The sequence below is a fragment of the Dendropsophus ebraccatus genome, chromosome 14 (genome assembly GCF_027789765.1).
Source record: "Dendropsophus ebraccatus isolate aDenEbr1 chromosome 14, aDenEbr1.pat, whole genome shotgun sequence".
Taxonomy (NCBI): domain Eukaryota; kingdom Metazoa; phylum Chordata; class Amphibia; order Anura; family Hylidae; genus Dendropsophus; species Dendropsophus ebraccatus.
Window position 1 is genome coordinate 7,613,206 of NC_091467.1, and position 16,062 is coordinate 7,629,267.

The window sequence follows — 16,062 nt, forward strand, 5'->3', positions numbered from 1 at the left end:
GTGTACATGACCTGTCTGCACCCGCTGGGTGAGGGGTCCACATGGCGGTGTATATGACCTGTCTGCACCCGCTGGGTGAGGGGTCCACATGGCGGTGTATATGACCTGTCTGCTGGGGTGAGGGGTCCCAATGCCGGTGTACATGACCTGTCTGCTAGGGTGAGGGGTCCACATGGCGGTGTACATGACCTGTCTGCACCCGCTGGGGTGAGGGGTCCACATGGCGGTGTACATGACCTGTCTGCTGGGGTGAGGGGTCCACATGGCGGTGTACATGACCTGTCTGCTGGGGTGAGGGGTCCACATGGCGGTGTACATGACCTGTCTGCACCCGCTGGGGTGAGGGGTCCACATGGCGGTGTACATGACCTGTCTGCTGGGGTGAGGGGTCCACATGGCGGTGTACATGACCTGTCTGCTGGGGTGAGGGGTCCACATGGCGGTGTACATGACCTGTCTGCTGGGGTGAGGGGTCCACATGGCGGTGTACATGACCTGTCTGCAGGGGTGAGGGGTCCACATGGCGGTGTACATGACCTGTCTGCTGGGGTGAGGGGTCCACATGGCGGTGTACATGACCTGTCTGCACCCGCTGGGGCGAGGGGTCCACATGGCGGTGTACATGACCTGTCTGCACCCGCTGGGTGAGGGGTCCACATGGCGGTGTACATGACCTGTCTGCATGGGTGAGTAGTCCACATGGCGGTGTATATGACCTGTCTGCACCCGCTGGGTGAGGGGTCCACATGGCGGTGTATATCACCTGCCTGCTGGGGTGAGGGGTCCACATGGCGGTGTACATGACCTGTCTGCAGGGGTGAGGGGTCCACATGGCGGTGTACATGACCTGTCTGCACCCGCTGGGGTGAGGGGTCCGGCCCTCTGAAAATGACCAAAAAAAGCGAAGATGTAAAAATGACAAAATAGTCCCAACTTATTAAACCAAAATCTTATTTAACCATCTCAGTCCAGTGCAGCAACCAAGTATCACAATACGGCAACAACGTATCCGGAGGCGAGGCTGGGTCATGTGACCATCGCTAAGCCAAAAAATAAAAATAATAATGTTTTATTCAGATACAAAATAAGGAGCAGGATGCAGTTTCCATTGTAGACAGATAAGGCAGGTTGTAGCTGTCCGCATGCGGAGGCCTCGCCGTCCCACAACAGAGACCCAGAGACGCTGCTGCAGAGGCCGCACACCGGCGCTGTATGTCAGCATTCTGGGCTCAGTGTGAATGTGAGGAGTAGTGAAGAGCTTGAGAGATGAAACCCGACGAGTGCAGAGAAGGTAAGGGCAGAAGTCAGTAAGATCCACCTGTCAGGAAGAGAGGCAGATTACATGGAGGCCCCTGCCTGACACTATGTGGAGACAAGACCTGTGGAAAAGGCCCTTAAAGGGAAACTCCAGCAAAAACTATTTCCTTTCAATTCAACAGGTGTCAGAAAGTTATATAGATTTGTAATTTACTTCTATTAAAAAGTCTCCAGTCTTTGGTACTTATCAGCTGCTGTATGTCCTACATATGTATGTCTGATATACAGCAGCTAAGTACCGTCAGGGTATGTTCACACTGCGGAATCCATGGAGACTTCAAGGGTAGGCTGCCCAGCAGAATCCACTTGAAGTCTCGCCTGTTCCATAGAATCAATATGATGATACATCTCAATTCTTTGGCGGACAGCAGAATCCGCCAGCAAATATCACCGAGTCTAAGGGATTTGAAGCCAAAGCCAGAAACAAACTATAAACAGAGATCACGTTATAAAGGAAATATTGAGATTTCTCCTCTGTTCAAATCCATTCCTGGCTTTGGCTTCAAATCTTTGGCAGATAATCTTTCTGTGTAAATGGACCCTAAGGAACGGGTGGCCGCCCAGCTGAATCCACTTGAAGTTTCCGCATGGATTCCGCAGTGTGAACGTACCCTGACAGTGCTTACTAGCTGCTGTATGTCATAGACATAGATATGCAGGACATACAGCAGCTGATAAGTAACAGAAGACTGGAGACTTTTTAATGGAAGTAAATTACAAATCTATATAACTTTCTGACACCTGTTGAATTTAAAGGAAATAATTTTTGCTGGGCCTTTTCCACAGGTCTGATTTAAAAGAAAGTGGTTTTTGCTGGAGTTGCCCTTTAAAAGGAAGCACTGCAAGAAAGCGGCAATCCAATCCTGGCAGGAACCAGCCGATTCCCCTGCACCCTTCCTCTGTCCGATAAGACCCCCATCAACCCCCCAAAAACTACTATGACGTTGCTGTTTTACTGATAATATCCTGTATGTTAATACATCATCCTCTGTGTCACTATGAGGGCAGCAGGCTGGGGGTACAGACGGCCCTGGGGTGACTGGGAACCATTTCCTAGAAAACACCTGGGGCTGTGGTGATGAAAGGGTAAAACAGCTGGTGTCCTGTGGTTACTATAGGAATAGCTGTTGGTAAGACCGGGTTCACACTGCGTTACATAGAACGCATACATAAAGAGGGAAGCAGTGTGAACCGGCCTAGCAGTAAGAAACCCCCATCTACCTGCTGTTAAACAGAGATCGGTCACGGAGGGGTTAATCTGCAGTATGGAGGACTATGGCCTCACCGGTAATAACACAGGATTCTGGGACTCTTCCTATTTTTTATTCCGGGGCTTCAGCTCCTCAGCAGCGTTCCGCAGGAAGATGTAATTCTTCTTCTGTGGATTGTAGAACTCGTGACCCTGGAGGGAGATGAGGATTAGTGACAGGTAGATGGCAGCACTGAGCAGGCGGCACATGATGGCAGGACTCACCTTGGACCAGTCATAGCTGGAGGAATAGGCAAAGATGTTCCCGTTGTGGTTGAAGCAGCAGGCGGAGATGGGCTGGTCCAGCTGCTCAGAAGTCTTCAGTTTTGTCCGAGCGTCTTTGTCCCAGAAGCTGAAGCGTCCGTCGGAGCCGACCGTGGCCAGAGTGCCATGTACCGGGTGGAAGGCAATGCCGTTTACCTGGCGGACATAGAGAAGGATGTTTATTATGACCGACGTACAGAACACTGCTCTCCCTGCATACAGAGGCAGGCAGCGGGAGGGGGCAGGGAACCCCGGGATAGAACCCCACCATCCCTACCGCATAGATGTCCTGAGGGGCTGCCGTGTTCGTCCCGTTGGACCGATGACATTTGAATGTGAAGTTGTCTTTGGCTCTGTGAGAGAACGACACTCCTGTTACTGCCTATACCCACAATGCATCCTGCCCAGCCCCCACACCTGGAATACTTACGGATTTGGGGGGTTGATATAATGGATGGCGACTCTACCCTCAATACTGCCCAGGGCAAAGCCGGTTGGCTTGTTCTGTTTATCTTTAAATATGGCGACACATCGGTGCTGAAAAACGGAGGAGAGGAAGTCAGAATTTTCCAGAGTATGAGCGGCTTTATATCAATGATGCAATGCCTCCCCCCCCCACTTATAGTATAGCTAAGCCCAGCCCCCTCATCCTGTGTTCTGTCCTTCTGTCACTCTCTCCCCTGCATATAGTATAGCTAAGCCCCGCCCCCTCATCCTATGTTCTGTCCTTCTGTCACTCTCCCCTGCATATAGTATAGCTAAGCCCCGCCCCCACATCCTGTGTTCTGTCCTTGTCTGTTACTTTCTCCCCTGCATATAGTATAGATAAGCCCCGCCCCCACATCCTGTGTTCTGTCCTTCTGTCACTCTCTCCCCTGCATATAGTATAGATAAGCCCCGCCCCCACATCCTGTGTTCTGTCCTTGTCTGTTACTTTCTCCCCTGGATATAGTATAGATAAGCCCCGCCCCCACATCCTGTGTTCTGTCCTTCTGTCACTCTCTCCCCTGCATATAGTATAGATAAGCCCCGCCCCCACATCCTGTGTTCTGTCCTTGTCTGTTACTTTCTCCCCTGGATATAGTATAGATAAGCCCCGCCCCCACATCCTGTGTTCTGTCCTTCTGTCACTCCCTCCCCTGCATATAGTATAGCTAAGCCCCGCCCCCACATCCTGTGTTCTGTCCTTCTGTCACTCCCTCCCTTGCATATAGTATAGCTAAGCCCCGCCCCCTCATCCTTTGTTCTGTCCTTCTGTCACTCTCCCCTGCATATAGTATAGATAAGCCCCGCCCCCACATCCTGTGTTCTGTCCTTCTGTCACTCTCTCCCCTGCATATAGTATAGCTAAGCCCCGCCCCCACATCCTGTGTTCTGTCCTTGTCTGTTACTTTCTCCCCTGCATATAGTATAGATAAGCCCCGCCCCCACATCCTGTGTTCTGTCCTTCTGTCACTCCCTCCCTTGCATATAGTATAGATAAGCCCCGCCCCCACATCCTTTGTTCTGTCCTTCTGTCACTCCCTCCCCTGCATATAGTATAGATAAGCCCCGCCCCCACATCCTGTGTTCTGTCCTTGTCTGTTCCTTTTTTTCCTGCATATAGTATAGCTAGGCTCCGCCCCCATTGCGTTATTACTTTCTATATATGCAGCAAGGACACCTCTAAAGATATGTCTATATATTACACACATAAACCCTTGTAAGCGAGGGCCAATTTTTCACATAGTACATCGGGCTATGTAATAGGGCCCTTATCCTCTATGTACAGACGACCCCGACCCCCATACTGCACATTACCTGGTGTTTCAGGGGGGAGTCAATTCTCCGGAACTCAGACGGCTGGGACTCTAGCTGGTAAACTATTAACCCTCTCTCTGCCGTGGCTACAACAGCCATAGGATAAACCTGTGAAGACCACCACAAGGTAACAGCACGGTGAGTGATGCTTCTCATCTATCATAGACAGACAGCTACATCTATAACGTATGGAGCCATGATTCAGGGACAACTTACCACGTCTGCACAGTAACATCGCTCAGGAAGCTGAAGGGTCATCAGGGGGTTCGGGGAACGGGTGTCCCAAAACTACAGGGAGAACAGAATGTGATGTCAACACTTAAACACCGAGCATTGATGGATGGAAAACGGCCCCATGCCACAAGGTTTCTGGCATCTTCTCATTTTATTTGAAGGCATTATTAAAGTCAGCTTTAAAAAGGGGTCTTCTGGGTTATACCACTGATTGTTGGGGGTGCCAGGTGTCTGCACTCCACCGATCACACATGAATGGGTTATACCACTGATTGTTGGGGGTGCCAGGTGTCTGCACTCCACCGATCACACATGAATGGGTTATACCACTGATTGTTGGGGGTGCCAGGTGTCTGCACTCCACCGATCACACATGAATGGGTTATACCACTGATTGTTGGGGGTGCCAGGTGTCTGCACTCCACCGATCACACATGAATGGGTTATACCACTGATTGTTGGGGTGCCAGGTGTCTGCACTCCACCGATCACACATGAATGGGTTATACCACTGATTGTTGGGGGTGCCAGGTGTCTGCACTCCACCGATCACACATAAATGGGTTATACCACTGATTGTTGGGGGTGCCAGGTGCACTCCACGGATCACACATAAATGGGTTATACCACTGATTGTTGGGTGTGCCAGGTGTTGGCACTCCACCGATCACACATGAATGGGTTATACCACTGATTGTTGGGGTGCCAGGTGTCTGCACTCCACCGATGACACATGAATGGGTTATACCACTGATTGTTGGGGGTGCCAGGTGTCTGCACTTCACAGATCACACATGGATGGGTTATACCACTGATTGTTGGGATGCCAGGTGTCCACTGATCACACATAGATGGCTTATGTAGTGTATAGGCCAGAAGACCAGCTACTGCACAGAATCCACATATAAAACTAAGCTGAGACTTCCTGTTGTGTCTGTGGTGATAAGAGGAGGCTGCTATAAAGCGATCTGTACAGCACTGCAGCATCATGTGACACCAGTAGATAGAGGAGACAATAGCAGCTCCCTTTGGAATGACCTCTTCATAGGTCACAGAGAGCGCTCAGTAATGTCTCACATTCATCTCAAGGGGACACGGTCTGTCTATTGTTGTCTATATCCATGAGTCTTGCTGTAAAGCATATCACTAAATGCTGTTAAAAACAGCCCAGGTAATATGGCCACCCCCATAACAATGTACAGAAAGTGACATAAAAAATACAGTCAGAAAATAGAAACAGATTAGAATAAAAGAACAAGTTTCAGTATCTGACTCTAATCAGTAAAATCTAGGTGACACCTTCCCTTTAACAGACTCCGAGGTCCTGACTTCTCCCGGCTCCTTGAAGGAAGCAGAAAGCTCAGGCCTGGTGGGAGGGTAGAAGTACTTCCCATGGGAGACTGTGATGGAAGGAGGACCTGCATCCATCCCTCAGTTACTGAGCCTCCAGCGCTGCCGTCATGGGGCCATAACTGCAGTGAAATCATCGGCCATGACTTGTACCTTGAGGGTTTTGTCCCAGCTTCCCGTCATGATGCAGCTGTAGTTCGGAGCCTTTATCCAGTGGACGGTCTTTATAGGAGCATCATGCTGAGAGGAGGGAAGGATGGAGGTGTTAGCTGTGCGGAACCAGCCATCTATATCTATACACACACACACACACACCATCTACACACTCACCAGCCACTTTATTAGATACACCTGTCCAACTGCACGTTACCACTTAATTTCTAATCAGCCAATCACATGGCGGCAACTCAGTGCATTTAGGCATGTAGACATGGTCAAGACAATCTCCTGCAGTTCAAACCGAGCATCAGTATGGGGAAGAAAGGTGATTTGAGGGCCTTTGAACGTGGCATGGTTGTTGGTGCCAGAAGGGCTGGTCTGAGTATTTCAGAAACTGCTGATCTACTGGAATTTTCACGCACAACCATCTCTAGGGTTTACAGAGAATGGTCCGAAAAAGAAAAAACATCCAGTGAGCGGCCGTTCTGTGGGCGGAAATGCCTTGTTGATGCCAGAGGTCAGAGGAGAATGGGCAGACTGGTTCCAGCTGATAGAAAGGCAACAGTGACTCAAATAGCCAACCGTTACAACCAAGGTAGGCAGAAGAGCATCTCTGACCGCACAGTACACAGTATGGGCTACAGCAGCAGAAGACCACACCGGGTGCCACTCCGCTCAGCTAAGAACAGGAAACTGAGGCTACAAATCGAAATTGGACAGTAGAAGATTGGAAAAACGTTGCCTGGTCTGATGAGTCTCGATTTCTGCTGTGACATTCGGATGGTAGGGTCAGAATTCGGCGTCAACAACATGAAAGCATGGATCCATCCTGCCTTGTATCAACGGTTCAGGCTGGTGGTGGTGGTGTCATGGTGTGGGGAATATTTTCTTGGCACTCTTTGGGCCCCTTGGTACCAATTGAGCATGGTTGCAACGCCACAGCCTACCTGAGTATTGTTGCTGACCATGTCCATCCCTTTATGACCACAATGGACCCAACATCTGATGGCGACTTTCAGCAGGATAATGCGCCATGTCATAAAGCTAGAATCATCTCAGACTGGTTTCTTGAACATGACAATGAGGTCACTGTACTCCAATGGCCTCCACAGTCACCAGATCTCAATCCAATAGAGCATCTTTGGGATGTGGTGGAACGGTATATTGGCATCATGGATGTGCAGCCGACAAATCTGCGGCAACTGTGTGATGCCATCATGTCACTATGGACCAAAATCTCTGAGGAAGCTTCCAGCACCTTGTTGTATCTATGCCACAAAGAATTGAGGCAGTTCTGAAGGCAAAAGGGGGTCCAACCCGTTACTAGCATGGTGTACCTAATAAAGTGGCCGGTGAGTGTGTGTATATATATATATATATATATATATATATATATATATATATATATATATATATATATATATATATATATATATATACACACACACACACACATCATCTACATATACACACACACATATAAATTTACATCATCTACATTTATACACACACACATCTACATCAACATCAACATATACATATATACACATACACACCATCTACTACTCATCTACACCCCAGTAGTTACCTGCGCGATCTGTAGGGATTGGTTACTGTTCAGATCCCACATTTTGGCGGTTTTATCACAAGATGCTGTAAACACTTTACTGCCATCCTGAGCAAAGATAAGAGACAAGAATGACCAAGTATCCTCTGCTATGAGCAGCTGCTGACCCCCCTGAGGCTCTTACCACATCCTACAGAGACTTTATTCCATTTATAGTACCCCCGCCCTATAGAATGGACTCCAGACTCTCCTCAGGTCACGGCCCCGGCAGGGGCGCACACCGCCCTGTAATGTCTCCTCACAGACTAAAGAGCATGACTGCAGCTGCATCTCCCTCCTACCCATCCATATATCAGGTGATGTCATCCAAAAACATATAAAAGTTTTAATACTTGTGATTGTAGTGTAGCCCTATAAGTAAGATAAACAGTGCGGATACAATGTATATAGTGTATACATACATCGCTCCAGCACACGTCCAGCACCGGTCCCGTGTGCATCTGCTGGGCCTTGGGGATGGTTTGACCATTGTCCTGCACTTCCCAGCAACGAACCTGCAAGAAGAAAGAGAAAGATAACTGAGGAGACATGTGACCCATGGACACACATGACTTACTATCACAGTTTAGTCACCGACTACTGGAAAGTTCTCCATACTCTAAGAAACAGCCATGAATCTCCCAGGACCTCAGAGTCACCATGAAAAAGTGGTGTCTAGGTCCCTGCATGCCCTGACCTCACCACACTGCAGCGGCGTCCTACAACTACATGTCCCAGCATGCCGACCTCACCACACTGCAGCGGCGTCCTACAACTACATGTCCCAGCATGCTCTGACCTCACCACACTGCAACATCATCCTACAACTACAGGTCCCAGCATGCCCTGACGTCATCACACTGCAGCGGCGTCCTACAACTACAGGTCCCAGCATGCCCTGACGTCACCACACTGCAGCGTCATCCTACATCTACAGGTCCCAGCATGCCCTGACCTCACCACACTGAAGCGTCATCCTACAACTACAGATCCCAGCATGCCCTGACGTCACCACACTGCAGCGTTTTCCTACAACTACAGGTCCCAGCATGCCCTGACCTCGCCACACTGCAGCGTCATCCTACAACTACAGGTCCCAGCATGCCCTGACGTCACCATACTGCAGCTGCGTCCTACAACTACAGGTCCCAGCATGCCCTGACGTCACCACACTGCAGCGGCGTCCTATAACTACAGGTCCCAGCATGCCCTGACGTCACCACACTGCAGCGTCCTCCTACAACTACAGGTCCCAGCATGCCCTGATGTCACCACACTGCAGCGTCCTCCTACAACTACAGGTCCCAGCATGCCCTGATGTCACCACACTGCAGCGTCCTCCTACAACTACAGGTCCCAGCATGCCCTGACGTCACCACACTGCAGCGTCCTCCTACAACTACAGGTCCCAGCATGCCCTGACGTCACCACACTGCAGCGTCCTCCTACAACTACAGGTCCCAGCATGCCCTGACGTCACCACACTGCAGTGGCGTCCTACAACTACAGGTCCCAGCATGCCCTGACCTCACCACACTGTAGCGTCCTCCTACAACTACAGGTCCCAGCATGCCCTGACGTCACCACACTGCAGCGGCGTCCTATAACTACAGGTCCCAGCATGCCCTGACCTCACCACACTGCAGCGGAGTCCTATAACTACAATGTCCTCCGCTTCCAGCACTTACATCATTGGCCCAGGAGCCTGCGATGAGGAAGTTCCCTGGTAATGTTGGGGGGCTGAAGGAGAGGCAGGCGATGCTGTCATCAGGCGGGGAGGTGACCTCTATGTCCTGTGGGTGACAAGAGATGTTAGACTAAGCTCCAGTACATCTACTGGGACCAGTGACGGCTGCACCAGGAGCCCACCTTCATTGGGTTGTGGTTGTCGGTGGTCGAGCTTCCAAACATCCCGGTCCCTCCAGTGCCGAATCCCCCAGTGGAACTAAACAAGCTCATATTGGTCCTGGAGGGAGAAAGAAGAGGACACAGAGGTCAGATGTGTGATGTATGATGTGTGACGTGACTGATGTGTGTGTGATGTATGATGGGTGACGTGACTGATGTGTGTGTGATGTATGATGTGTGACGTGACTGGTGGGTGTGATGTATGATGTGTGACGTGACTGGTGGGTGTGTGTGATGTATGATGTATGATGTGTGACGTGACTGGTGGGTGTGTGTGATGTGTGATGTATGATGTGTGACGTGACTGGTGGGTGATGTGTGATGTATGATGTGTGACGTGACTGGTGGGTGATGTGTGATGTATGATGTGTGACGTGACTGGTATGTGTGTGTGATGTATGATGTGTGACGTGACTGGTATGTGTGTGTGTGTGATGTATGATGTGTGACGTGACTGATGTGTGATGTATGATGTGTGACGTGACTGGTGGGTGTGTGTGATGTATGATGTGTGACGTGACTGGTGTGTGATGTATGATGTGTGATGTGACTGGTGTGAGATGTATGACGTGTGACATGACTGGTGCGTGTGATGTGTGATGTGTGACGTGTGGCGTGTGATGGAAACCAGGGAGGGAGATGTACAGGAAAATATAGAGAATGATGTGACTGCTATATAACAGTACAGTCTGTATGATGTATACTGATGTTATATGTATAGTGAGAGCTCTACAGCGTATCAGATACACAGATCTAAACCATGTATAATATATATGAGAGAGAGAGAGCTCTACAGCATTTGATATAAACATATATATATATATATATATATATACACACAGAGAACTCTACAGCATGCGATATACAATTATATACACATACATACATATATATATATATATACACACACACACACAGAGCCCTACAGTATGCAATATACAATTATATACACATACATTATATATATATACACACACACAGAGAGCCCTACAACATTTGATATAAACACACACACATATATATATATAATTGTATATCGCATGCTGTAGGGCTCTCTCTGTGTGTATATATATATATATATATATATATATATATATATATATATACACACAGAGAGAGCCCTACAGCATGCGATATACAATTATATATATATATGTTTGTGTGTGTGTATATAATTGTATATCGCATGCTGTAGGGCTCTCTCTGTGTGTGTGTATATATATATATATATATATATATATATATATATATATATATATACACACAGAGAGCCCTACAGTATGCAATATACAATTATATACACACACACACAAACATATATATATATATATATATATATATATATATATATATATACACACACAGAGAGCCCTACAGCATGCGATATACAATTATATATATATACAGAGAGAGAGCTGTACACTAGATGACATATATTACTGCAGCCATCGCCCCCAGTTCTCCCCGCTCTCCCGGTGCTCACCCTCCGGTGTGTCCGCTTGTCAGGCTCCGGCTGTCAGCACCTCCCGCGCTGCACGCTTCCTAAGCGACGAGTGACGTCACGAAAGCGCCGCACAGCTCTCACACTACAGTAGCGCCACCTAGTGGTGGGAGTGCGGGATTGTCACATGCCGTTAGCAACCACAGGTACAGCGCGCCACCTGCTGGACCATGCGGGGATCTCATGGATGAAAACTCCAGGGCTGCTTGTGAGTAAGGAACATTGACATAAGGCACAGGCGCTGCTGTATATAAGGTGGGGGCTCCTATATCCTCCATTACAGTATATGTCAGTGATATAAGGTGGGGGGCTCCTATATCCTCCATTACAGTATATGTCAGTGATATAAGGTGGGGGGCTCCTATATCCTCCATTACAGTATATGTCAGTGATATAAGGTGGGGGGCTCCTATATCCTCCATTACAGTATATGTCAGTGATATAAGGTGGGGGGCTCCTGTATCCTCCATTACAGTATATGTCAGTGATATAAGGTGGGGGGCTCCTGTATCCTCCATTACAGTATATGTCAGTGGTATAAGGTGGAGGCTCCTGTATCCTCCATTACAGTATATGTCAGTGATATAAGGTGGGGGGCTCCTATATCCTCCATTACAGTATATGTCAGTGATATAAGGTGGGGGGCTCCTATATCCTCCATTACAGTATATGTCAGTGGTATAAGGTGGAGGCTCCTGTATCCTCCATTACAGTATATGTCAGTGATATAAGGTGGGGGGCTCCTGTATCCTCCATTACAGTATATGTCAGTGATATAAGGTGGGGGGGGGGGGGGGGGGCTCCTGTATCCTCCATTATACAATATGTCAGTGATATAAGGTGGGGGGCTCCTGTATCCTCCATTACAGTATATGTCAGTGATATAAGGTGGGGGGGGGGGCTCCTGTATCCTCCATTACAGTATATGTCAGTGATATAAGGTGGGGGGGCTCCTATATCCTCCATTACAGTATATGTCAGTGATATAAGGTGGGGGGGGGGGCTCCTGTATCTCCCATTACAGTATATGTCAGTGATATAAGGTGGGGGGCTCCTGTATCCTCCATTATACAATATGTCAGTGATATAAGGTGTGGGGGGGGGGGGGGGGGCTCTTGTATCTCCCATTACAGTATATGTCAGTGATATAAGGTGGGGGGGGGGGGGGCTCCTGTATCTCCCATTACAGTATATGTCAGTGATATAAGGTGTGGGGGGGGGGGGGCTCTTGTATCTCCCATTACAGTATATGTCAGTGATATAAGGTGGGGGGCTCCTGTATCTCCCATTACAGTATATGTCAGTGATATAAGGTGGGGGGGGGGCTCCTGTATCTCCCATTACAGTATATGTCAGTGATATAAGGTGGGGGGGGGGGGGGCTCCTGTATCTCCCATTACAGTATATGTCAGTGATATAAGGTGGGGGGGGGCTCCTGTATCACCCATTACAGTATATGTCAGTGATATAAGGTGGGGGGGGGGGCTCCTGTATCTCCCATTACAGTATATGTCAGTGATATAAGGTGGGGGGGGGGGCTCCTGTATCTCCCATTACAGTATATGTCAGTGATATAAGGTGGGGGGGGGGGCTCCTGTATCTCCCATTACAGTATATGTCAGTGATATAAGGTGGAGGCTCCTATATCCTCCATTACAGTATATGTCAGTGATAAAAAGGGGGGGGGGGGGCTCCTGTATCCTCCATTACAGTATATGTCAGTGATATAAGGTGGGGGGCTCCTATATCCTCCATTACAGTATATGTCAGTGATATAAGGTGGGGGGCTCCTATATCCTCCATTACAGTATATGTCAGTGATATAAGGTGGGGGGCTCCTGTATCCTCCATTACAGTATATGTCAGTGGTATAAGGTGGGGGGCTCCTATATCCTCCATTACAGTATATGTCAGTGATATAAGGTGGGGGGCTCCTGTATCCTCCATTACAGTATATGTCAGTGATATAAGGTGGGGGGCTCCTATATCCTCCATTACAGTATATGTCAGTGGTATAAGGTGGGGGGCTCCTATATCCTCCATTACAGTATATGTCAGTGATAAAAAGGGGGGGGGGCTCCTGTATCCTCCATTACAGTATATGTCAGTGATATAAGGTGGGAGCTCCTATATCCCCCATTACAGTATATGTCAGTGATATAAGGTGGGGGGGGGGGGGGGGCTCCTGTATCCTCCATTACAGTATATGTCAGTGGTATAAGGTGGGGGGGGGCTCCTGTATCCTCCATTACAGTATATGTCAGTGATATAAGGTGGGGGGAGGGGCTCCTGTATCCTCCATTACAGTATATGTCAGTGATATAAGGTGTGTGGGGGGGTGCTCCTGTATCCTCCATTACAGTATATGTCAGTGATATAAGGTGGGAGCTCCTATATCCCCCATTACAGTATATGTCAGTGATATAAGGTGGGGGGGGGGGGGGGCTCCTGTATCCTCCATTACAGTATATGTCAGTGGTATAAGGTGGGGGGGGGCTCCTGTATCCTCCATTACAGTATATGTCAGTGATATAAGGTGGGGGGGGGGGCTCCTGTATCCTCCATTACAGTATATGTCAGTGATATAAGGTGTGGGGGGGGGTGCTCCTGTATCCTCCATTACAGTATATGTCAGTGATATAAGGTGGGGGGAGGGGCTCCTGTATCCTCCATTACAGTATATGTCAGTGATATAAGGTGGGGGCTCCTGTATCCTCCATTATACAATGTGTCAGTGATATAAGGTGGGGGACTCCTGTATCCTCCATTACAGTATATGTCAGTGATATAAGGTGGGGGGGGGGGGCTCCTGTATCTCCCATTACAGTATATGTCAGTGATATAAGGTGGGGGGGGGGGGCTCCTGTATCCTCCATTACAGTATATGTCAGTGATATAAGGTGGTGGGGGGGGGGGGGCTCCTGTATCCTCCATTACAGTATATGTCAGTGATATAAGGTGGGGGGCTCCTGTATCCTCCATTACAGTATATGTCAGTGATATAAGGTGGGGGGGGGGCTCCTATATCCCCCATTACAGTATATGTCAGTGATATAAGGTGGGGGGGGGGCTCCTGTATCCTCCATTACAGTATATGTCAGTGGTATAAGGTGGGGGGGGGGGGGGCTCCTGTATCCTCCATTACAGTATATGTCAGTGATATAAGGTGGGGGGAGGGGCTCCTGTATCCTCCATTACAGTATATGTCAGTGATATAAGGTGGGGGGAGGGGCTCCTGTATCCTCCATTACAGTATATGTCAGTGATATAAGGTGGGGGCTCCTGTATCCTCCATTATACAATGTGTCAGTGATATACTGCAGTGAATCTGTCCATGGGGCTAGTTATCATGAAAGTTTTTCTCAAGATGAAAAATACGCCATCATGTCTGGACTGATGTCTGTGCTGTTGTGGTGTCCCACTGCGGGTGTGGCTATTCCTTACACCCCTCATAAAAGTCAGTACTTGTTTGTGGACTTGTTGTAACTGTAGTATAACTAAAGATGACCACTAGATGCCGCTGTATTGTGTAACTAAAGTCTAGGAGCTGCAGGGCTGAAGTATCTCAAGGGTTATTTGTTTGTGTCTGTACCAGATTCTGTTGTTACAGTAGGATCACTCCTTTCTTCTGTCCTATTCTCTCTATCTTTCCCCCTTCTCTATTGCACTCTTTCCACCCAACCACAGCGCACCTTACACGCTGGTTAGGAAGTTAGCCCCTTGGGTGAAGGAGTCTTAGCCGAGCTTTGGTGAAGAAAGGATGCAGCTCAGATAGCTCTCCACCATGGTTCTACCTGGGCCCTGGCCCTCTGCCAGATCCCCTCTACAAGTTAGTTCTTAGTCAGTACTCCGCATGGGTAGGACGCAGAACAGAGCCCTCTTACAAACTTCTTTCTAGAGGCACCACACATGCTGTGTGATGCACTGTTAAGCCCTTCAAGAGAGGACTAGACTTCAGATCACCTCAACCCATGCCGAGGAATAAGAGTCAGTACAGTGCAGGACAGTCTCTGCAGAAAAGCCAAAGAGCTAGGAACTGATCCGGGTGGAGCAAAGTTACTAAAGGTCGATGAAGTCCATCTCGCAGCGCGGGTGTACTTAGGAAATCCTAACCATTCAGCTCATCCCAGGTAACAGAGTCTGGAACCTGTGTCACCCATCAGTACGGTTCTGCCAAAGCTAGTGGGCATCAGGTGGTGTGAAAACTATAGGAAAGGTCAATACACAGGCACAGGTTGTTTCTTCTTCTACAAGTATTCTATACACTCCAACCTCTCGGCAGAGCACATTACTACTTGGGATGAGACTTTCACGGCACCCTCCTCTCTACTACCTCAGTACTACTCTACCAACACTACTACATCCTACTCCGCACTTATCCCACAGATCTGGTGGTTCTATGTTGGTGTATTTATTGGAACTGTATCAAGTGTGATCAAGATTTGTTGTATTCCCTGCTGCACATTTATAAGTAGTAAATCAAATCAACGTTATCACCTGAGTCTGTGATTACTGACTACCACCTGCACAGAATATACACCGCAACCTTGGGAAGTTTCCCCTCTCTGTGGGTGGTGGGTCCTACCACTATGCGGGAGGGTCACTACACCACTCTGACCACCTGTGGCTACATTATTCCAAGGGACCCTGCAGCAACCCGACAGGACACCGACC

The 16,062-nt window shown here is 48.6% G+C and overlaps 1 protein-coding gene across 3 annotated transcripts; it reads right to left on the reverse strand.

The window, feature by feature from the left end:
- Window positions 1-934: 934 nt before the first annotated feature.
- On the reverse strand, window positions 935-11,464 carry RAE1 (ribonucleic acid export 1). Of its 3 annotated transcripts, none has more exons than XM_069954033.1 (13): window positions 11,371-11,464; window positions 9,849-9,945; window positions 9,668-9,772; window positions 8,402-8,494; window positions 7,962-8,048; window positions 6,368-6,454; window positions 4,847-4,918; window positions 4,631-4,738; window positions 3,261-3,367; window positions 3,108-3,183; window positions 2,792-2,986; window positions 2,603-2,719; window positions 935-1,318 (listed from the first exon to the last, which is right to left on the reverse strand). In XM_069954033.1, exons 2-12 carry the CDS (start codon window positions 9,936-9,938, stop codon window positions 2,633-2,635), a joined length of 1,107 nt encoding a protein of 368 aa, XP_069810134.1. In that variant the 5' UTR covers window positions 9,939-9,945; window positions 11,371-11,464; the 3' UTR covers window positions 935-1,318; window positions 2,603-2,632. The 3 variants fall into 3 exon arrangements, with proteins under 3 accessions (XP_069810134.1, XP_069810136.1, XP_069810135.1); XM_069954035.1 differs by lacking the exon at window positions 11,371-11,464 and adding an exon at window positions 11,328-11,346; XM_069954034.1 differs by lacking the exon at window positions 11,371-11,464 and adding an exon at window positions 11,309-11,327.
- Window positions 11,465-16,062: the final 4,598 nt, after the last annotated feature.

Bases quoted from the DNA above. Each gene is read 5' to 3' on its own strand.
- RAE1 (XM_069954033.1), bottom strand. From the start codon at position 9,938: ATGAGCTTGTTTAGTTCCACTGGGGGATTCGGCACTGGAGGGACCGGG. The intron at 9,773-9,848 runs GTGGGCTCCTGG...TGTCACCCACAG, and splicing joins ACAACCACAACCCAATGAAG to GACATAGAGGTCACCTCCCC. The intron at 2,720-2,791 runs GTGAGTCCTGCC...ATCTCCCTCCAG, and splicing joins CCAGCTATGACTGGTCCAAG to GGTCACGAGTTCTACAATCC.